The sequence below is a fragment of the Thermobia domestica genome, chromosome 7 (genome assembly GCF_964235325.1).
Source record: "Thermobia domestica chromosome 7, izTheDome1.hap1.1, whole genome shotgun sequence".
NCBI lineage: Eukaryota > Metazoa > Arthropoda > Insecta > Zygentoma > Lepismatidae > Thermobia > Thermobia domestica.
In genome coordinates this window covers 21,641,263-21,665,867 of record NC_137460.1, presented here as the reverse complement: position 1 = coordinate 21,665,867, position 24,605 = coordinate 21,641,263, and the positions used below count along the sequence as shown (strand labels likewise).

Below are 24,605 nucleotides of genomic sequence, written 5' to 3'. Positions count from 1 at the left end.
TCCGAAAGAAAGCATTTGTACACCCAGATTTGTTAGTCTATACTTTTTGCTTATCTTGGTGTAGGAATCACCTCCCAAACGTTGTCGGTGTTGTTTTGAACACCTGATATATATATGAGAGAATTGTGTGTGTGTATCATAGCTTTAGTTTTCAAATATTTCCATTAGGAACGAAATGGCAAGATAATTGTGAAATTAGAAAAGTAGACTAATCTTTATGTGGATTATTCGAAACATTGTAATCACATCGATGACACCCCAATCATCAGCTTCTGTTTTGATTTCGATTATCCGTGGTCATATCGTTGATCAGTTGTTTTCTTTCCATCATATGTTATAAATCGTCTTATCAATGCTGTTTCTTTCCCTCTTTTTAACGGTGTTCAGTGTTTAAGGATATAAATTGATGTTAATAGTTTGTATACGTGCCCTAATTTTTTACTGCCTTTAATATTTACTGTACTAATAACTGTTCTGTTTCGATGTTGGCTGACACCTTCCTGAGCAGATCAGGAAACTCACTGGCAATCTATCTTTCAGCATTTACTCTTGCTCTTTTGTTAATATGACAATGTTAATTCCCTTGCGCTAAAATCCTCATGCTTTGAAATCGTTTATTGCTGTGAAAAACGTATGTCGAAGACTTCCGTAATTTTCTGTTAGTTTTTAGAAACTTTGATCACTTCTAACAGGGCATTAAATATTGGACGGAGTAAATAAAAGAATGTTGTACAAACTCTAATACTTTATTTTTTTCCATACTATTTCTAGCTCTGAGCCGATTTTCTTAAGTCTTTTTCATATCCACATGTTTGTAATCGTTTTAGTATACCGTGGTAGTATATGGATCTACGTCTACAGTATCCTATAGGAATCGTTTTCTGAATGCTATCTTCACTCTTATTCAAAAACCCACAAAGAATGCTAAGGTCAAGGAGAAGAAAGAAGAGAAAAATAATTAAACAACATTTCAAGGTGTATTCCGGAGGACTATGATTAAGCAAACTGTAGGGGTTGCGAAATATATAGTATAAAAATAACAACGCGTGACTCACCACATAGGTAACAATATTTGCTCTTTATAAGCTTTTCTTGTTGTGAAGGTCTTTCGCCATTCATACTTTTGTTTTTATTTCTCACTACTAATACTAATACTACTAGATATCGGAAACTTCACCAGTTCTACTTTTCATTTTTATACAGTTTGTATGGACCGATGCTTCTGTCCAGTCACTATTATTTGTGTCATTCTAACTTTATTTTCATCCCGTATTATTCCCCTAGCTTTTTTTATTCAATCTATTATTTATTTTTTAAAATTCTATTTAAATCGAAATAATATGCGGAAAAAAGAGGAAATTCTCTACACGAGGCATGTGAAACTTTTTCTTAACTCTTACTCAAATACTCCCATGCCCCGGGAATTTTAATTGGATGATTATATTCCTGGATGATTTGAGTAACCAATCATTGTCTTCGACAGCCTGACATTGAAGCTAAGAAATAAGTTTTTTTTTTTCTTCCATATTTTAAAGTTATCTATCGTAATTCATATCTTTGCTTTTATTTATCGTTCTCACTTTCATGACTAGTAATATTACCAAGATATCGAATAGAGTTCGCGTGACCTCGCGTAGCGTTAACGCTTTCGCCTTTGGTGCGAGCGGTGCCAGGTTCGATTTCTGGTGGGGAGACTCGGTCGAAAAGGTGTCAAACTTTTCCAGGGCCAGTCATCCTGAGTGGGGGTTTTCTCATTCACAACAGGCAAATGCCGGGATGGTACCTAACATACAAGTCCTAGGCTGCTTCCTTCCTCCCCAATTCCCCGGACAGTTTGATCGCCGAGGTACGTCATCCCTCATACGTGATGACGTACTAACATGGCCACAGGTGCTGAAAGCCCAGAAATCTAATTCCTAATTCTAATTTTAATCAAATACAATTCACCGATTCAGCATTTTCTATCCTCTTATGTAGTTGTTATATAGAACATATATATATTCGTGCTTATTCAGTAAAATTTGAATATTGAGGATGTCTTAGAGGACCAAGAATCTGGCTTAACATACCAGTGCGCTAAACACTCTGCAATACAATTCTACTTTTCTAGCATTCGGGCCACATAAACTGTCTGCCACAACTACTGTTGTGCTGGGAATCCGAACCATCGCAGTAAGTTCAAATCTCTCCCACAGGGAATAAAATCCAGGACCGCGTGCTCTTGAGTCACTAGACCAGCATGAAGAACCTCACCGTCAAAAGTGTTGATTCATATAAGGCACTGAAATATTTAGAGACATTAATAGTTTTGATATAGTTCATTAAACAAGGCCAAATGCAGGGTTCCTATAAACCTGGAAAATCAGGGGGAATCAGAGAAACGACATTTGATCAGGAAAAGTCAGGGACGCAAATAACTAGTCAGGCAAATTTTGCCAAACATATATCTTACAAATAAAGAAACTGAAAATAGATTACAGAAGACTACTAGTACGCAGAAGTTACATATTAAAATAATAATATTTTTAAATTACTGGATAAATTGAGATGAACTCAGTCAGTAGAGTGTGAGACTGCCAATCCGGTTATCCGTATTCTATTCCCGGTGGATGTAGGAGGAGTTTTTTTTTTCTTTCTTTTAACTAGGCCGCAAATCTCGGGCCTGGGGAACAACAAAAACTAAAGATATAGCAAGTAATAGAAACTTGAGGATTAAACGGCTTGAACAGCAAAACAAATTAGTAAGAGAGAAGCAGACTGCATGCAGTTAGACATTGAAAACAAAGTACAAGAACTTCTTAAGACAGTTAAACATAAGTAAAATTTCTTATTGTCTGTATGTTTCATAAAGAAAATTAGAAAATTCCATCCATATCAGTGGAATTAGACATTGATACTATAGTAGTGCAGGAACTGAAAAAGAAAAAGGGAAAAATGGAAAGAAAAGTAAACAAAAGTAGCATGTAAAATTTTAGGTGTTATTAATTTCGTAAGTAGTTAGTATCAGTCGAGTTGTTAATATGTAACTGAACATTCATTTGCCCTTCCCGTTGGTTTTGGCTAATGCATGCGCCTTTAGTACACGTGGTCGCGGGTTCGATTCTCATTGGGGAAGAACAAATATTTTAATTGTATATTCACTTTCATTCATCATTCGGCATACGTGTGGAACCTTAACTAAAATTTCATTTACCGGTAATTTCTTTGAAGAGTCAAATGTAATTTTGTGGATGACGTATATTGTTATAGTTCACGAAGCAGGTGGAATTAAAACCATAGAAATTGGGACAAGAATATTAAAATATATCAGGGTGTCTACTAATACTGGAAATACTTGAAATATACTGGAATTTAATTTTGATACTGGAAATACTGAAAATATACTAGAATTTTGATCCACATGCTGAAAAAATTATGAAATATACAAAAATTATCATTCTTTATAATCTACCTTGTATTTTTGAACTCCGAAAGTCCAGGATAATAATAATCTTGTATTATAACAAGAATAGAATAATGTTCAATTATTTATACAAATGATATAACTTAATAATACATTTAGATAATTCAAGTAATGCCCTTGGCTTACTGTATCAGGCCTGCGAGCAGACTATCTACGGGATATGAAAGTCATGAATTGAGGTTGTTGGTCAAAGGAAAGTAGTGAAATTTATGAGAAAAATAGAAGTGATTTTATAGAACAACAAGACTTATGTTATACAGTACAGTTACTGAAATAATAGATTATGATTTTCCCTTATGATCCGGCGTTAAGACGTGACGCCATCTCTCTTGGGGTTGCAAATAGTCATTAACTTCCCCCTTTCTGCTAATATTGTGTTCAGTTTCCGCTTTTTTTTTTTTTTTTCTTTCTTTCTTTCTTCAATACCTCACGTATAATAACAATGAATATGCAATGCTTCAAGTACAGTATATAGGTTGCAAACTAGTCAGTAAAGTCAGTAAAAATATGCCCAACGATGGGAAACTGAGGGCCAGTTTTAATGTTTGGTATGGATGTGGCACATTGCTTGTGTAGATTTCAGCGCTTTCGTAAGCAGCTACATATATCTAATCATTTGTATTTCAAAGAAATCAAGGCTACCTAATTTATTAAAAATAAAATATTCATTTGATGGTGAAACAATTACAAACCTGAAATCATCAAGAGTGAGATTATTCCTAAAAAACTTTTAAAAAATCATTGTATTAGGTACTAGAATTTTGTTGATATTTATACTGAATATACTGGAAATACACTGGAATTTTGAAATTGAAACTCAGTAGACACCCTGTATATGATATAAACATTTGTAGGAAGGAAAACTTTTTGTAACTAAGCATTACATTCTAATCTAGTATTAGAAATATCTTGAAAAGACAGAACATAAGGCAAAGTATGGTTGGTTATAAGGGGAGAAGAAGACCGACGAAGAAAAGTTAGGGAAAGTTAAGAAAATTAAAACTAATATATCATAGAAACCCTGAAATGCCAGCACTGACCTAAAGAGTAAGAACACGAGATGATCTAAGGATGAACTGAATAGTTAGTGATTAGTGCAATGACATGATAAGGTAGATATTGAGTTTGATTCTCTGCCTAAGAGCACTTATTCATTAAATCAAAGTAATCCAACATCTCTATCATAAGTCTTGTACTCTAGGTGTATGAAGCTTTATTGAACGAATGCAGAATATCGATGGTTTTGTATTTTAAAGTATAATTGGTGGTTCGTAAGACATGTTAATTAAAATATTAATATTATGTGTATATTTCAGGCTGTCAACATTCCTGTCGTTCGAAGACCTGACCGGAAAGATCTGTTGGCCTATTTGAATGGCGAAACCTCTTCGTCTGCCAGTATTGATAAGGCTGCGCCGTTGGAAATCCCAACGCAAGTGAAGCGAACAGCCGAAGATACTTTGGAGTCACTTGCCAAGAAACCTCGTTTTGAGGAGACCCAAGTCCAGAAGGTGAAAGAACAGTTGGCTGCACGATTTGATGCTCCCAAAGAAGCGTCCGTGACAGTTGATAACATAAAGTAAATATATATATATATTTTTTTTGTATATTCTTTTAATTTTATGCAATATGATTCGCAGTTTTCAGAAAGATTGTTAAAATCAAAATAATACTAAAAATCGCGGAAAACTCTATATCGGGAAATAACCGCATAGTAAAAGAATAGGGTTTAGTTTAGACGTTCGTTAAAGGCGAAACTGCATTACTAACTTACAAGGGACATCACCCAATTGTCCGGCTCCGATTTCTTTCTTTTCTTTTCTTTTTTAAGAGTTGTGATGTGGTTATTAAATATTACTGCAGAAGTCCCTTACTACCCTTTGTAAACAGAGTGTTAATGAAAGAACAACAATGTAGATACATATAAGGCCTAGGGGGAAGTCGTATGGTAGGTATTAACTTGACGATAGCCATCTTGAAATCCGCCATTTTGAATTAAGGTCAAGTTTTTGAAATGGGGGTGGGGTAATATGATACATAATTTCGGGCTAGAATTTAATCAGGAAGACAGTGGTGAAGTTATTTTTAAGATACGCAGTTGCGATTTGTCAGTTCATGAATAGTGTTGTGATAAGCATACAGCAATCTTTCTGAGTTTGAAGAATTATTTATTTTAAACCAGAATACATGAGAAGCCTATATGGACCTATGTGAAATAAAGAAATACAAATGAAATTATAACAAATTGTTGTTATATCAACACTAAACTATCAGAAAATGTAGCCTACAAGTTGCGAAACGCCAAACAATAAAATATTTTTAATAAATACAACTTTAAAGGGACAGCACCAATGATAGAAAATATCAAAGAGGCATAATATGACTTTCCAACACGCTGTTTGTACCATGAACATGATATGAAAACAGGGAACTTGTTTATAAAGAGGTGTAACTTAATGGAGTTCCCAATCAAAAGTGATTATAAATCTTACAAATATGAACCTTCGACAACAATCGCTAGCAAACGAATGACATTTTTGTCTGATTTGCTAAAAAATTGCCATAAAAATAAATAAATAAACAGTAAAGACATAAATATAAAACAAAACAAAAGACGATTGATTTACTCAACAATCATATTTCGGTTTTCTTTTTGAAATGAATTTTCATTTGATTTCTCATCTCATCTACTATCCTTACAAGCTAGGTCTTGGGTGTTACCTGGATGCGAAGTTGGAATTGTTTCGTTGTGATTTGATTCATGTCAGTAAACGAGGTTTTGAAGGGCAGATATAGGAAATAAATAGTTACATTGCAAGTCTTCAAAATTCAGAAAAATTGCTGGATGCATATCACAACACTATTCATGAATTGATAAATCGTAACTAAAAAAAAAAAAAAAAAAAAAAAGTAATAAATTTAGATAACATGAGCCATGGCAACAATTGCAAAGTGCCAGTTGGAATCTTAAAACATGCGGTGAAAATTAGGAGTGTTGCTAATTTGAAAGACCAAATAATGGACGTTTGGTGCACATTAGAAAGAGTCGTAAATTCATACTGGTTAACTATAGAGAAAAAAATAAGCATACCATTGGCTTTTTGGGAAAATTTGCTATTAAAATGGTGTGTCACATGCTATGGTTTTCATTTTCAAAACTTCACTTTAATTCAAAATGGCCGCCGTCAAGGTTACCCTTACCGTATCACTTGCCTCTAGGTATATATATTACCGAAGCTTTTATGCACTTATTATCATTAATACGCGGGTTAGAAGCGGAGGTAAGGGACTTACGCACATGTAAGTATAGGCAATTAATATGCCTGTAACTTTTCCTCAAATGGGCGTATCTAAATACTAACTTCACCATTGTCTTCCTGATTAAATTCTAGCCCGAAATTATGTATCATATTACCCTATTTCCATTTAAGAAACTTGACCTTAATTCAAAATGGCGGATTTCAAGATGGCTATCGTCAAGGTAATACCTACCATACGACTTCTCCCTAGGCCTTATATATATCTACATGGTTGTTCTTTCATTAACACTTCGTTTACAAAGGGTAGTAAGGGACTTCTGCAGCAATCTCTAATAACCACATCAAAACTTAAAAATTATATATATATATATATATATATATAAAAAAACACACCATGTCAAAAATTTCTGTCATCACAAATAATGCATACATGTCCTCTATCAGGAAAAAAAAAATGAAATCGGAGCCGGACAATTGGGTGATGTCCCTTGTTAGACAAAGGAAATAAAAAGAATTTGTTATAATAATGTGCAAATAATTTTCGTTTCTCAACAAGAAGCTGTGCGTTTACAATCACGGGCATTGGATTAAATTTAGCAAGATTGCTCAGTATTCTTTTTTGTCTTTGGAACTTAACCCGGGAAAGCTAAAGCTAGCTTTATAGTTAATTTTTAACGATTATCAATTAAAAAATGCTGTAACTTAGATAGGTGTTAAATATATATGCAGAAAGGAAATTATAATTAGTGATTTAGTAAATTATTGAATACAAGGTAAGTCATAAGTCTTGCAAATATTCTGGTACGCGACATACCTGTATTTATTACGGTACAATGAAAGCAGATTAATATTCGAAAGCCCTCGTGTTGGACTGTGTGCAACTACCGTCATGCCATTCCTTGATTCCACGTCTTATTCTTAGAGACAGAGAGGTCAGTCACTGGCGTTTCCATCCCCTGGTGTTGTGAAGCATCGTAGTTTCAAGAAGTGCGCCATGGACCGAAACAGATAGTAATCTGAAGCGGCAAAATTGGGAGCATGTGCTAAAAGTTACTTTTTTTTTAATTTGTGCAATTTATGTTTTGCATTGACAGTTTTCTAAGAAAAATATTATAAAAATAAATGGGAAAAGGTAAAAATTTGTTACTTATTACTCTTCCGAAAACTTCAGTACTTACTGCCACATGTGAACCAATTCAGCTTTATTCTCACTTCAGCCTTTATTCTTTCTAAAGCACAGTGGGTAGTTGGTGGGTGCTTAAGCTCTCAAGGTGGGCTTGAGAGCCCTCTTAAAATACAAAACTGTGTAAAGTATGTAATTAATAATGAACCTTTAAACGTAAGTAACCCATTTCTTTCATTAGCTGGCAAACTTAAATAATTTTTAATCTTAACATGTTAAAACATTACGTATTTCAGCTATGATCCAGCCGGCTCTATTTTGGTTGGGGGGAAAAAAAGTAAAATTCAATTTATGCCCAAGTTTTGCATCAAGGTTTAAAGTTGTTTTTTGATGAGATTTTGGTCACTTTTTTAACTATTTAGAAGAGACCAGACCACTACGAGTCGTGAATACGGCAAATTCTGATGATTTTCTCGAGTTCGTAAAGGTGACGACGCTTACAGTGGACTATAACATGCTGAATTGGTTTGACAGTCGTCGTGTTCAGCTGGATGAATTTACCTCAATGGCGTGTCGTATGACCTCAGAATCTTTTATTTTTGGAGCGGCCGGACGTTAGCTGTCCTTTGACATTTATATAGCCTGTACGAAATTTCAGGAATCAACGAGTTGTTTTGTTGTAATTCACTACACCTTCGTCTTTCGCATGACGAATGTTTTTGGTTGCTGCCGCAGCGTTCAAACTTATACTGTTACAGTTCTCGTATTAGACATTGTTCAGCACTCGTCGTCACTATCACTACTTCTTGAGCCAGTTCTACCTTGTACTTAATCACGGCGTATACACGCTTCTGCTGCTTGGGTTGTGGAAATATTGCAAGACTCGATGCTTGATCCTTGTTTGTAACCATTACCTATATAGTATTATATAAAAGAATAAGAGTGAGTGACATCGTCACCTAGGCGGTACTGCTATAGGTAGAAACGTCGAATTTTTACAGAATAATAATACTTTCGTCACAACAGCAAGGAATAAGGAAGGATTTTTGGAAGTACGTATCCTAAAGGGGGTTTTGTGATTTTAAAAAAAAAAAAAAAGTATTTTTAACAACAGTGGTTATATTTGCTGCACATTAATCTTAGCAATTCATTCATATTTACGTATTACCTATAATGTGCTATTACACTAATAAGTAACTGTATTCTAACATTAAATCACTAACAATTGCTGATAATAGTCTAAAGAAGGCTTTGTCTTATAACCCATTAATATTACTTTCGTGTAGTACTTTCCGCCTACCAAGAGAGGGATTATTTTTTAAATCAAGAATAATATATATCACGAATCTCTGAAGTTAGAGGGATAAAACTCGGCATATAAACTGTTAATTAAAATAAGATGCAAGTGTTTCAGAATTTTGAGAATTTCACCCCTAAGGTACAATGGAACATTTTTAAAATGCCGAAATTGCCGTTTGTTTAATAAGAAAGTTCCGAATGTGAGGATTCGCTTAAGCTGGAGATCTAAAAGTCGATATATAAACTTTTAAATTAAAGTAAGGAAACACATATTATAGCATTTCCGAAAATTTCTTTTTATTTGTAAATTCTTGAATGTGTGGATTCGCTTAAGTAGTAACTGTAAAATTCGTTTTATATATATAAATCATGAGGGACCATATAAGCTCTGATACACTCCCCTTTACACTTCAAATTTTATAAATTTAAATCGAGTACAAAAACTATTTTTTAGCATTTTATTGTCAGTTATATCAATAAGCATACAATGAAAACTTGTTTTTTGTACTCTCCTACAAACAATATCAGTTATTGGGTTGTGTGCTTAGGTATGATTATAAAACTCGGCCCCGTCAATAATTTAATTACCGTATTTACTCAAATATGTGCGCCATCTTTTTCCGAAATATAGAGCTCCTAAAATGCTTGAGGAGCTCTTTAATCACACAATACGTTTTTGGACAAAAAGTAAGATTTACCGGTTGGTACCATTATAGATACTTTTTAATTTGCTTTATTCAATTAAATTTTGTAAAGAAAAACTAATTTGAGAATGTTGACAATGTAAATTTTGATTGTCTATTGTTTAATTTTTAAGTTCACAATACTGTGTGTCTTGGCGTGGGAGACCCGGGTTCAATTCCCGGCGGGAGCTCAGTGGGTTCGGATTCCACGTTAATCAATAGGTTCCGTCTCATATAGCATCGCTGCTAAAAGGGACGTTAAACTCAAAATCACCTCAACTCAATACTGTTCGTCTGTAAGTTCAAGATTATATTTTTCAGAATGTAGAGAGGTATTACCGGTAACTCTTACCTTGAAAAGTATTTCTCTTTGAACAAACTCTAATTTTACGTATAAAGAGGAGCCATTAGTTTGATAGTTGCTTAGTGATCTTGTAGGGAGTACTTAACGAAGCGCTTGTATTCGAGTAAATACGATATTAACCCATTCCGGACGGACCTTTTAATACCTGATTTTTCCCTGTAGACGACGGTTTTTTTTGGCATATTTTAAAAATTCATAGAAAATACAGTTTTCAACACAATGCTATTTATTATACCATTTTATAAACTACAAAACTTCCCCTTTACACAGTTGTGTAACATTCAACACTTGGTATATATTTTCTAACTTTTTACTGCATATATACATATATCAATTACGCAAAGCGAGAAAAATTTTTACAATGTAACAAAAACTACAAAAATATCCTATACGCATGTAATATGTAAGCTATAGTTGGAAAAGAGCCACAAAATACACAATGTGAGAGTTTCAACAATGATGCTTGTTATGTGAACATGGAAATTCGAAAATCACAGGTAATTAGCCTTTGTATGAAAAAGTTCAACAACTTCGCCATTTTCACAAGTAAAGGCAAAAACCGCGCATTCCTACAAAGGTGTAATTACAGCTCAGTTGTGACAAAAACTGAACACACACGCCACCTAGCGCTTGGAATCTGAACCACGTACTCACGATTAACAAATACACGAAACGAGGTGTGAGCGTCGCCCATCGTTTCATTGCTACAAAAAAGAATAGTACAGTGCGAGCATAGCTCACAGCCCGTCTACAGGGACAAAACATTCACTGCGAGCTATGCTCGCAGTCCGTCCGGAATGTGTTAACTAAATTATTAGTTTATTAACATGTCACTTTTGCATTTTGTCCTAGCATTTTAATTTTAATCTTTAAAACGCGCTGTTGGCCTCTGTGCAGGTTTGGCCACATTGTACACGTGTTAAAACATGGCCTTTTGCTATACTGTAATTCATTTTTTTTAGCGTTTCTAGGTCTTTATCAGAGGCTATGTCAGTAGAAAAAATCGCAGCAATCAAAGCAAAACGTTTAGCGAAAAAGAGAACCACAATCAGACAGGATGATGTCGGACTAGGATCGGATCTGCGAGGTATGCTGGATTTTGATGTTGATGTCACGAAGGATATTATTTCAAGGGAAAGACAGTGGAGAACTAGATCAACCATCTTGCAAAGTGCGGGAAAGGTAGGTTACTTAACATGTTATCTTCTAGTGATTTAACTAGATTTAGACTAAATGCGTTGAAATTTTTACAAAGTAAAGAAGTAATGATAATTTTCTGCATTAAAGCATATGTGAAAAGCCCGTTTCAATTTAGTACAAAATTACCAGAAAAAGTTATAATCGCTTTCTGCACTTAATTTTTTTTTTTTTTTTTTTTTTGTCCTCATTAATCCAGATGAATTGTAGAGTGTTGCTAATATTAATAGTAGAAAATTATTGTAGAGCTGGAAGTTAACTTTCCACGAAAGCATTAGACTATACCTACATTGTAACAAGAAATCTATTAATCACAACTTCTTTAAAAATATGTAGAAACGAATATACCTATGCTAAGCTGGTGATCAGTGTATGATAATTAATGTTCCAGAATTGCAATGGACTAACTAATCCAGAGATAAATTTTTCTGATTAAGCGTAAACTTAACAAATAATGACATCTCTTGTTTTATTGTGCAGTTCAAAAAGTGATCATCAGTTTTTGTAAAATTTGTTTTCAATTATTTACGTCTTATAACTCCTCTAGGATAGTCCAAAATGTGGAAAATCTTTTTAATGAGTCTAATGTGTAATAATATGTTGAATCGCGTACTAAAGGTAGGAATTCTATTTATTTACCATTATCATTTTCACGCTGTTTCGGAGCGTTTCGCTTTTTCTTCTATGTGGTGTCACAGTGGATGTGACACAAGATAGAAAGAGGTGGAGGACCGCGATCCGTAAAGCCAATTTCAGATAACTGCAAAAAGATTCAGAATAAGATCGAAATAACGGATAACCATACGTGGCAACCCTGTATATGAGGATGTGAACAGGTAACAGAAGCAACAGAATAGACACAGCTTTTTGTTTGGAATATAACTGCTTAAATGTTTTTAATAACAGTTTGCTTTCTTCTTCTTATCATTTTGTCACCCACTGCAATGGCCTAAGTACTGCAAAACGTTGGGAAATTGATAAAAGTCGCAAGCAACAGCATTGGAACCTTTTTATTACGATGCGAATAAATAGTTTACGCTTAATCTTTGATTTAAAAAGGAAATACATTTTCAAATAATATGTGTTTATTTCAGAATGCTCTTAAGTGCGTTAGTTTCCGACGTTCATTTTGCCTCCGTCATAAAATATGTGTAGAATCACATTCAGTTAGTTCTGGTTGTATACTGTTGCTTGGGTGCGAGATCAATAACCGCCATTTCACAGAACTAACTTCTGCTTGGAAGCTGATTAATATATTCAAATTATACATTGTCGTTAGAATTCGGACATCAAGTGAAAGTGAAATGAAAATTTTTAACTGCTAATTGAGCGTATGGAATACATTATATACTTTAAAAAAAAAAAAAAAAAAAAAAAAAAAAAAAAAAAAAAAAAAAAAAAAAAAACTTGTATAATGTTCCTTTTTCTTCAGTAGTTAGTCGAGATTTCCAGTACGTTCCACTGCTACTCTTTTTTCGGGGCTAAGGCTTAAGAATACTCTTTGTGCTTATCTTTACACAACAAACAGTTGGGTGAGGATACATACAAACTCTTAATATTGTAATAGTGTACCAACTCTAAGAGATGACTGTTTTAATACTAAGAGTCTGTATATATTCTTACATCATTGTTTGGTGTAATGTACACATGTGAAGAACAGCATAGAGCAGGCATGTGCAAGTTTGAACAAAGAGTGGGCCAATCACAAAGGCCTTACCACTGTCGAGGGCCGTACAAGACAATGTATAACATTTTCACAATAACTGAATAGTCATATTCAATGGAGAAATTTGTTCATCGTATAGCAATATCACAGAAAGAGAAAAACTGCTATCACGGTAACCAAAATGCTTACTTACTAAAGAAACGCAGAAAACTCTGTTTACTTACTATTTTAGTGGGGAACTTGATCCTTCATGTTTTGAAATCGTCTTTCAATTTTCGGTGATAAATTGAATGTTCCAATGCGAAAGAAATTTTAAAGATGGACATCAGTTATCCAGGGGAAAAAATCCGCTCAGGTTAGGAGGTTACGTAAAAAAATATATTTCCAGTAATGGATCAGGTTGGCCGGATAATAGGGCTCAGCGGGCAGCAGCCAGCCTTCTGGCCGGTTGTTGCACATTACTGGCATAGAGAGTATTCTTTAAGTCTTAGCCCCGAAGAAAAATACCCGTGGGACGTACTGCAATTATCGGTTAAAATTTTCTTAAAAAGGAATTATACACATTAGTTTTTAATATATGATTTTTTTAGTTAACACCCGACGATCATTCCCTTTAGCCTAAAGAAGACTGATGATTAATGGTAATGAATGATTTCGAAACCTTGGGAATCGAACCTGGAATCATGATCACCAAAGGCACGCGCTAGGCGCTAGATCAGCGGGGTTGGCCTGCAGATAAATTGAAGCTTAGAGAATAATACACATTTTTACTTCAAACACCTATTCGATACCAATTTAGGAATGACCACAGAACAGAACTATTCATATATGTAGGGAGCAGTGTGGGCTTGGTGGTAGAGTGCTCACCGTTGGTGTTAGGGGTCCGTGGCTCGGTCAGAGGCCAAGAAAGTTTAGAGTGGACGACATCATGTCCATGGTTCTCCTGTTTCCTCGAACATCGTCATTCCACTACTTTTTTCGTGATCATTCACTTTTATTAGATCATCAGCCTCCTCTAGCTTAAAGGGCATTACAGTTGGAATGTAAATCAATTATTTCATTTCATTTTTCCATTCACGAATGTTTGTTTGAGGCGAGGTAGAAATAAATGAGTGAAAGGTAGGTTACTGAGGATATGTTCCTAGTTTCAACAATAATAAGCAACGCTCCCCTCTTGATTTCTCATTCCCGGTCTGTACTCTTAAGAACTATCTTCATTGTAATACTTAGGTAGGTTAGTGTCGAAAGTTTGAATGGAAGTCTGAAAAGTTTGCGCCAAGAGTACCTCCCATTTGAAGACGACCAAAGTTTATTATGTCTATAGCCATTAGATCAGTGTACTCAGATATTGAAACGATGTGAACACTCGTGATATCGAAGATAAATTTAAATAAAAGCTACTAGTCCTCAAGGAACTATTCATATATTAGGAACATTTTGCTTCCAGACTGGAAATCTTTATCAAAAAATACATTGTACTTTTATTAAATTCTACTAGTAGGTTTGATTTCTAAATTACGTGTTCTTTTAGGTAGAAAAAATGATGTATGTTCTTAATCAAAATTATTACGTGACAAAGAAGAGTAATAACTGACTGTATTATAATGAGAACGAACTTCAGTAAAACATTTTAAGAGCGTGCCCAGTTATAAAAGAAGAAAGAAAGTAAAAACTGTAATAATCCAATTTGAGTAGTGGAGGAAGTGGTTGTATTTGTTAATTTTCATTTTAGGAATAATTGTTTTGCTCTTATTTTTGTTCTCAAGATTGATATAACTATAGGGGCCGCGGTTGCTCAGTGGTAGAGCGTTCATTTCTGGTGCATGTCCTTGGTTCATTCCCAGCTCTTGCCAATGATCCTTGTGGTGGACAAACACCGTATGCGTAAGTTTTCTCGGGGTTCTCCCACTTTCTTTATTCCACCATTTTCTTCATTTGTATCATCACCGTCTTCTTTAATCTAGCCGGCATAAGCGTGGGACGTAAAGATTCCTTTTCATTTCATGGTCTAACTATATCAGTCACCTCGTTGGTTAGGTGGACTCCGAAAATTTGATGAGCCAAGTAAGGAAGGAACTTTCGGAAGTACCCACGATAACATGTTACTTACCTTGCGTACTATTTTTAGTATTACAGAAAATTAGTTTTATTTTCTAGTAGGTGTATACTTTTGCTGCGACTGTACAGTGACATTTAACTATATGTAGACCTAAGTAAAAAAATAAATTTGAGGTTGTTTTGTTGTGTGAATTTTCTATGTATGTGTTATTTTATATATATTGTAAGAGATATATAAGTGTCAGATTATCTCTGTGTTTACTGCTTTCGTGTATATGGGCCTGTCGATTTATTTTAATAACGAGACAATTTCTTTTTCTTGGTGTATATGTAGTAATGGAAAATTTTATATATACTTAGTTAAAGGAAGTTTCGCTGTTATTGTAGGTAGCAAACGTAGATGCTAACTTCATAGCAGCATAGCAAGTCTAACTTCTGACAAATCAAATATAGTATGTGTATTTTCCTTTCGCACTGTGTAATAATTTCGTCCTTTCGTCGGCATTTGTTTTGAAATAACTTCTGTATGCTCGTACATGGGTTTGGCTAAGTAGTGTCCCAACCTGTTAGCAGTATTTTTGTCTCATATGTTCCGTTTTTGAGTAATGCCACTCCCATTACAAGTAGAAGATGACTCTGTTAAATTCCGATAATGAAAAATATATGTATATATTTGGCAGAAACTCACATTGACTCATTAAATATAAAAAAGCGAGTTACGAAGATACATGAGTACAGGGTGGGCCTTAAGTCTCTTGACACTACCAACTGTTCAGTTCTCAATTGACTATAGAGAAGAGATTGAGTAGAGCAGCTGACTAACGTAAAGAATTCGTTATTGTGTAGTTCGAGACAAAATGTGGTTTGTGAATAATACGTTGTAAGACGTTATTTTAAACCTAGTTGCATTTGTAATTAAATACACTTAGAGTGAATAGAACGTTATCAAAGGATGAACGTGTGTTCGTACTTCAAAATTGGTAAATGTGAGCAGTCCCGGGTTCGATTCCCGGTGGGGACACTCGGTCAAAAAAGTGTAAAAAGCTTTTTCAGTGTAAGAAGGGTTTTCTCATTCACGCTAGGCAAATGCCGGGGTGGTACCTAACTTATAGGCCCCAGGCTGCTTGCTTCCTTCCCTTTCCCCGGATAATGTGCTCGCCGAAAGACGTCATCCCTCATATAACGGACAAAATGGTCATAGACACCGAAAGCCCAAAAATCTAAATCCTTCAAAAGTGGTGATTTTATGACAACACGTGGGTAATTCTGAAAGTAACAGCCATTGTGGCGTGGCGCTAATAGTAGTGGGCGGAAAGCAAGGATGTTATAAAATAGAGGATGTGCCCATACAACAAAATCGTGAAGCCATACGTCACAGCTTCGCCACACCTACTCTGCCCACTCCGCGCCACTAAGATCGCAGTGTTTCGAGCCAACAATCATGGCGGAAACGAGAATAGTCAATTAAACCTGCCGGCTCAGACGATGCTCGATTGTTTTTTTGGCTTCAATGAGTTCATATGATAAAGATACGTATGGGCAGATCCTCTATTTTATAACATCCTTGGGGGAAAGCCACCGTTTTTAGATCACTCAATTTATGATGTGAGTGAGCTTCTAGCTATGCTAGGGAAAGCATCGAACTGCCGCACGTGTGCTGGTTATAACGTGACAAAATGTGTTCTGCCATAGAAAATCCCGCAAAATGTGAGTTACACGGAGTGGTAAGATTTCTTTGGGCAAAAAATCTGTCAGCTGCAGACTCAGGATTACCAGAACCGGATCCTGAAACAGCTGAGTAATAGTGGATGTGGGTACCCGATTCTAGGTTCTGATTTGGATACTCGTTTTTCGGATCCGTATACATACTCCATCGTAATATAGTGTGGTTGTGGTATTAAAACGCAGTAGAAATCTTCAATTCTAAAATGGAAGTCGGGTCAAGTATCACATAGAATGGTTGAATATTATTCAGATTCAGAATTCTTTGTGTTACTATAAACTCTGGCCATGCTCAGCTGATTATCGGACATTTTTTCCAGTAGGTGGTTTGTACATAAAAAAAAAAAAAAAGGAAAAGAAAAAGAAAAAAATGTGGCGATGCTTCCATACAGAGATCCTTCGTGAGCGCGCAGATTCTCAACTGCGGCATTATGATTATATGTAAATGAAGAAATAAGTACTAGAGACTTTCTATTTCAGGTGTACCCTTGCTGGCGCTTCTGTCAGTTTGTTTTTCCTGTACTTCCTTCGAAAGAGGAGGAACAAGGTGCTGTGAACGAGATCCCTCAATAGTTGCATGCGGACACGGTTGCCACAATTAATTATTTCACGGACTTCGCTGTACACTTTCTTGGTAGTCATCCTAAGATAGCCAACAATCTTCACTCGCCAAGACCAAACGACTGAATGACAAATTGGCAACACAGCAGAGGTCATTCACTTCTTTTGTATCGTGCAAATATCGGCAGAGGACATTGTTTGGCATACTCTGAGATACCACAAGGTTAACAGTGTTGTCAATCCAACACATAGTTTCATTTTTTTCGAATGGTAGTGCATCAGCTTATTACATGTTAATCGAAAACTTACAATATTACATTTATTATTCAGTGTTGTAAACCTGCTCCCGCCAAGTGAACTTTGTGGTGGACAAACACCGTGTGCGTGGGTTTTCTCGGGGTTCTCCCGTTTCCTCCCACTTTCTTCATTCCACCATTTCATTCATTTCTCATAATCACCGTCTCCTTTAGCCCAACCGGCATAACCGTGGGACGTAAAACTCAAAGATTTCATTTCATTTTCAGTGTTGTAAACTAACGATGGTACAGTATCACAAACATCCAAATTTTTGTGGTGTCTACTGCAATAATAACGCAATTGAAACAGCCTGCTATGATCTAATACTATGGTCGTAATATGATGGTTTTCGAATGAATATGAAGATACTTACAAGGGTATGGGTATTTCAAAAGCCTTTATTTCAAAAAATTGCTTTATTTCGAAAAAGTACCCATCCAATTGCATAGATGGTTTTCAAGAGATGTCAAGATCACATTGCCATTTACAGCGATTTGATAACCCAAACCATTCTGGAGATATAGTAAAAACTGTTAATGTTAGCAACACTGTTTAAAATTTGGAGTTCCTTCGTGTCTAAGCGGTTAGCGTACGCGCCTATGGCGTGGGAGACCCAGGTTCGATTCTCTGCGGGAGCTCATGTTTGGATTCCACGTTAATCAGTAGGTCCACGTCTCATACAGCCTTGGTGCTGAACGGGTCGTTAAACTCACAGTCAACTCAACTGTCTTGTGTTATGCTTCTTGTATGTTCTTCTTAAGAGTAAGTGATGAATTTGAATAGTTCATGGCTTTGAGAATTCTCAATGCTAAGTTAAATGTAATGTCTGGGATGAAGTAGTTCGGAAATAGGCCATAACTGGTTCCACTTACTCAGAAGCTTCTTACATCTGCTAAGTCTGCTTACCATAACTACAAAGCATACTTAGAAAACCTAAGAAAGAAGGAAGCTCAAAAAGAAGTAAAGAAGAAAACAAAACAACAAACAAAGAGAGAGGTGATAGAGAAATTGACAAAGGAAAAAAGGGGCATGATGAGATTTTGGTCACTTTTTCGTGTGCTTTTGGTCACTTTTCAACTATTTACAAGAGACCAGGGCACTATGAGCCGTGCAAATAGTTAGGGATATCAAATTGCTGTAAACAACATTATTTTCTTTATGGCTATTGGAAATCATGTTGGTAATTCGATGTGATACTTATCTAAACACCTTTTCAAGTGGAGTCTTTTAAGAAAAGTCGAATTTTCAGTTCTTTCTAACTTTGTTTCTACTTAATCGAAATACGTCATATGATGACCCGTAGTATTCAACATTAAGGCACTTTGGATGTGGCATTACTTTGTGCATCTCAATTGCGTTATTGTTGTTGTAGAATTGGGATGTTTTTCGATATTTGTGATATTTTAGTGTCCTTAGTTTGCAACACTGCACGACAACTATGGTATTGTGTGTTTACGTTTTACATGTAAATTGGAAATGTGTAATAACCTGACACTGTTCCATTTGAAAAAATGAAACTTTGTTGATTTAACAACACTGTTGTTAATCTTGTGGTATCACAGAGTATGCCAAACTGTCTCCTTGCTGATATTTGACTGGTACAAAATTTCAGCGTCTTTTTACCCATGGTCCAAGTTACAAGGACATGGTCTACCCTATATATATATAGTGGTAGAGCTCTTACTTTTGGCGCGAGGGGATTCGATTCGATGCGAGACCATACTAGTTTCTGTTCTTGAACATCATGATCATGTTCGTAGGCCTTCTGTGGATTCTCCCACATTTATACTCCACCAATTTGTTCATAATCGTTCACTTTCGTTAATCATCCGTCATCTTTATCCTAAAGGGCATAACTGCGGAGCGTAAAAGTTCCATTTCATCTTATTTTTCGTCAGTCTGTGATTGTAGAAGCAGGTCGTTCCAGATATTGATTGAATTCTATGCGAAGTGTTACCGCATTTGCTGTACTTTTGTGTGTGTGTGTGAAAATGCTGCTCAATGTTCGGCAAATCTTCTCACACAAGCTTGGTTTCTGCTCACTTTTACTCTTTCGGCAAGTACTGCGGTATCTGCCGGCATACCTGTTGCTCTCGATACATCTTATGTGTTGGCAATATTGTACATATTTGCTCCAACTATTCGCATATCTACAATTTACCCTCTTTGAAATTCAGAGAGGTCTCCCGTTTTTCATCACGAAATGTGGCCTGTACCAAAGCAAACCATTTAACGTAACAGCTCTTTGCGGGCCTGAGCCACTCCAACGCCATCTGTTAGCGATTGGTTGAACTACGTCTAGCTCAGAGACGAACGCGTGATCAGCTCGCTGCGTCTCCCTGTCTCTGGTAACAGGCATATCAGGAACTTTCTAGACCTATTGACCGTCACGTCTTTTATTCACGTGGCTTCCCAATTTGTCTCACGACGGTGTCCACTTTCTCATGTGTTACTCACTATCATCCTGCACAGCATCAATAAAAGGCCTGTTGCATACATGAATCTGTACCACAGTCCTCGTATGCTACTCTCTGTCGTCCAGCATAGGACCACTACAAGACACTTGCAGTGCACTATAATTTATGTTACTAAAGCTCAGAGATCGCGTGTTGCAGTTATTTTGATAACTATCTGTACAATAGAAGCATTCAACATGTCTGTCAGAGGGCGAGAATTTTGGTCTGTGGGTAGGAAAGGTTGATTTTTGATAAAATTTAATGTAATTTTAATGCAGGTTAAATTTTTCAAAGAAATTGAAACGGAAATTATTTAAATATTTTTTGTTAGTAACAATGAAGTAAATTCATGCCTTTTTAAGGGATTTTATTTATTCATTTTACTTAATAAAAGTACGTACTGTAATCTGTCTTCATTGTTATGCAGAGAGATTATTACTTTTTTAAAGTTATTGATACTGTGCACACAGTTTTCATTACGCAGGTAATAGTTATCACACGCAAAATAACACGATAATCGTAGAATGAAAAACAAGCACGTATTTATCTTCGCTCATAATGAAAAGTACAAAGAAACCATCATTTGATGGTAGGTTCTATATTGAAGTTTAGCTTCCTGTCAGCACAGAGGCTGTATATAAGATGTAGATACAGCTTAATATGAAGTCCGAATCATATGAACTTGGGTCAGTAATTGAACCCGAGTCTTTCGTTTCGAAGACGCGACGCTAACCACATAAGAAACATTACGAAAAGAAGGACTTTACTTAACCAAAATTGAATGCGAGAACCACGTTTTTTTCCCCTAGAAATGTGATCAAGGGTAAGTGAGAAAATAATTGGATTAAAATAGTTTTTCTTCTGCATTACTTTAACTGACAGTATAGTTCGGAATTTCGTGCCATTATTTGGATTTTGTTAAATTTGATTTTATGTAAACAAAAATATAAGTTTACGAAAATAAAACTTATACATTTTATATATATAATATATATTTGTCATTTTAATTATAAAATGATAGATACGCTGTAAACTTGCCGGTCAGTTTCGTTGTATTTTCCTGCCAAAAACGTAAATCATAATTTGAGAGCGAGTTTGGTATCATCATGCGTGAGTGTGTTAATTGAAGAACTTCGAGAAGCTTTGGAATTTGGACTCCTGAAGGGGACTTGCACAACAGTAAGAAGGTAAGCTAATATTTCCTCTCTTGCATGTTTTGATTTCTGTTATAAATTACTAACCTTTAGCTAGTGTTATGTTAGTATCAGTGTATGTAGAAAATTTAGAATTTGATATGTAGAAGAAACTAGAAATGCTCTTAATGTAGCTTCTTATTTGATTCATTATAGAATTTACAGTTTTTCTTGCTAATTATGTGTATATAATTGAACTAAAGGGGTTATTATTATTATTATTATTATTAGGAGAGTTCGCATAGATTTTACATAATTGGAGTACCTACCAATGCAGAAAGTTATATAATTCCTAGATTTTCAGTAACAAGGTCGTAACTGAATTATCACCTGACGCCTTTTCTTCTGTGGACTTAAAAACGGATTGATCGATTTGAGTTTGGATTTCGGTAAATTATTGAGAATAACGTTCTTTGTCATTCAGAGGTTCTCATTAACTCCATCATTTTTCCTTCTTCTTCTTCGTCATCGTCTTTACATTTTTCAAAATACGAGGTACTGCCCAAATCTCCGAGAATTTTCACGTAAAAATCAGAAAACCCCTTAAATCCTAATTTCCATCCTCGCTTTGGGCTTGTGTGGAACGATTTCAGCGATTTTCCCGTTGTTGAGAGCAGTACTGGAAGTTCTCGTGCTCTAGTGTGTTGAAGAACCATTGCGATTCCACTTGGATCTCTTCAGTAGTTAAAACTGACCTTACACCTAGAATTTATTTTTACTAAAGAAGTAGAAAATGCAAAGAGCTAGGACAGGTGAGTAGGGTGAGTGGGGACAGTGGTCATGTTCTTTGATCTGAGCCCATGGATTCGTTGATCGTTGTTCAGAAGAAGAGGATTAAACTTCGTTGGAATTCGTCTCATGACTCGTTAGAATGTGTTAAAATGTCCTGACTAATACTCCTACTGTATAGATATACTACATTGACTTGACATCTAGTCTTCCGTCCCAAGCGCTGCTATCGCAATAGCGTAGACGGCTGTAGAGCTCGCTCGCTTAGCAGCAGCTGAACCCTTATTGGCTTAACGCGTGGGAATGTCGAGGGTGTGAGCTTGAGTTCGCATTTTTGCCACGGATGAAGACATTTTGGCAGTACTACAGTGTAAACATCTTGATTGCCTGCGTTCTGTCCTCAAGGATCACTTCAGGTGGTTTCGCGTTCGTTTTCGAAGTTGTGTATGATGATGGTCTACCCGAATGTTACGCATCCTTCACAGACCTCCAGGCAATCTCTTTGGAGTCATTGATAACGTGTATATCTAATAATACAATGAACAAGTGTTAAACTCTGTTAAGTACTTGTATTAATAACTTTTTCGCATACCTTTCAACGGCTCCTTGTCGTCGTGCTTGTACGAAAAAAAATATATATACGGTTGGTATTTGTGGTTGGTGGTACGGTTGTGAGTTGGTATTTGTTTATTTTATTATTAATCTTTGAAATGCTTAAACCACGCAAATGTTCTTGTTTGGATTAAAGCCTTATGACACCAAAAATCTTAATCAGCATTCGATGGATTCCACTGCAGTTGTCTTCAGCTGAAAACAAAGCTTAATTTTGAAATTCATGGTTCTGCTCCGTAGACTGTCAGTTGAAATAAGCACCAATAGGCAGCCAACAGCGGAAGTTCGTTTAAAATTATTGATAAATTTGGGTCTTCGTGTTGTCTTGTGTAAAAATAGTGATTAAAGGACAAAATAGAATCCTTTTTTTATTGTTATTAACAATTTATTGTATTTTTCCATTATTAGCTCAAGTATATTTTGAAAGATGCATTTATTTGTCAGTGCATGTATAATCAACTAGGATTGTAGATTGTATGTTTTGTCTTATTTTGATTTTGTAATAATAGCCAACTGTTGTAGTGTTTTGAGTAAAATTTTATGGTGAAACTTCCTTTTAATGGTATTGATTTTACTTTTACGTGTACTAATAACACGTGTGCTATGAATTACAAAATACATAATTCAGAAACACAATAGTGATCAACTATGCTTTTCATTAGTTTATACCACTGCAGTATTTGATTCTGCTACGGGTTGAATGCGAATAATTACTTGCCTAGATACCAATCATAATTAATTTTGAGATTAGGTGCGATATAAGAAAAAAAAATCATTCAGAAATCCTTAATAATTATATATTTAAAAAAGATGACGTAATTTTTTATTTCTCATTCTCTTGAATTAATTTCTTAACGTCTATATTAGTGTTAAGTTATACATTCTTGTTCTAGGATGAGGAAGAAAACCTACAGAAGACACAATCTCTTCATATTCCAATGAGCGTTACTGCTGCTGCCGCTGTTGCTAAGGTAATGTCTTGTTTTAAGATGATACTTTGTTGATATATTCATATACATTATGTGGGGAAAGTAGTTGAACACCTATAGAAATTGGTTAGTCGCATTTACTTTGGTAGACTGTATGTATGTAACAGTTATAATTCGGTAAATTGCCCATAAGTTCCTGTAGTACGGTGAGCATGTTGTTACTATATAGTTCGTGAAACAGGCCTTTTCTACGGGTAACGAAAGCTACTCGATTTGTATTGTATATGTCGTTCTAGTTCCTCACGGAAATTTCGATTGGATCCTTTTCTCTCTCTCCTCAACCATAGGTTGGTGGGCAACATGGAAATTTTAAAACTTTTCTCTCCTTTGAGAGAGCTGTTTGATATTTTGATAAACTCTCTTCTTCGTAACTGCATCTACCTTTGGTCTTCTTGATTTTCCTTCCGCCTTTCCCTCTATGAATAGGAGTGCCGAATAAGATGGCCAAGCATGCTGTTTCTTCTTTTTCCTATCATCTTCATGACCTGTTGTCCTTCGTTAGCTTCCTTTAGTACGTCTTCATTCCTTTTCTTTTCGGTCCATGATATGCGCAGCATTCTGCGCCAACACCACATTTCAAATGCTTCCAGCTTGGATATTTCAGTTTTTCTCGATGTCCATATCTCTGATCCGTAAAGCGCCACGCTCAATCCAAGAGTTTTTAGTAAATCGTTTTCGAATATCCAACGATACTAGCAATGTTCTATGTTAGTAATATTATTTTCTTATTGAATGCTTGTTTAGCTTGCTTTATTCTTGAACCTCCGTCTTTTTCACTTCTTTTTCCGAGGATATTAGACTAACTAAATGGGAAATGTCTTAACGTCTTTGATTTTCTCTCCCTCTAGCCAATTTCGATTGGGTAAACGTGTAAATTCAGCGCGCATGAGTAAGTTTAAGTAACCGTAAATTTTCTGCTTATTATTCGAGTTT

At 35.5% G+C, this 24,605-nt stretch overlaps 1 protein-coding gene across 3 annotated transcripts in view; it reads left to right on the top strand.

Annotated features, from left to right (window-relative positions):
* Window positions 1-24,605, top strand: part of hyx (cell division cycle 73 hyrax) — a 66,371-nt gene that overhangs the window by 9,187 nt on the left and 32,579 nt on the right. Inside the window, exons 3-5 of one of the 3 annotated variants that reach the window (XM_081764195.1) lie at window positions 4,780-5,042; window positions 11,155-11,374; window positions 23,577-23,654. In XM_081764195.1, coding sequence (XP_081620321.1) covers window positions 4,780-5,042; window positions 11,155-11,374; window positions 23,577-23,654 — 561 coding nt within the window. Of the gene's footprint in view, window positions 1-4,779; window positions 5,043-11,154; window positions 11,375-11,399; window positions 21,337-23,576; window positions 23,655-24,605 lie in introns of those variants that run through there. The other 2 variants (XM_081764196.1, XM_081764197.1) reach the window with 2 other exon arrangements.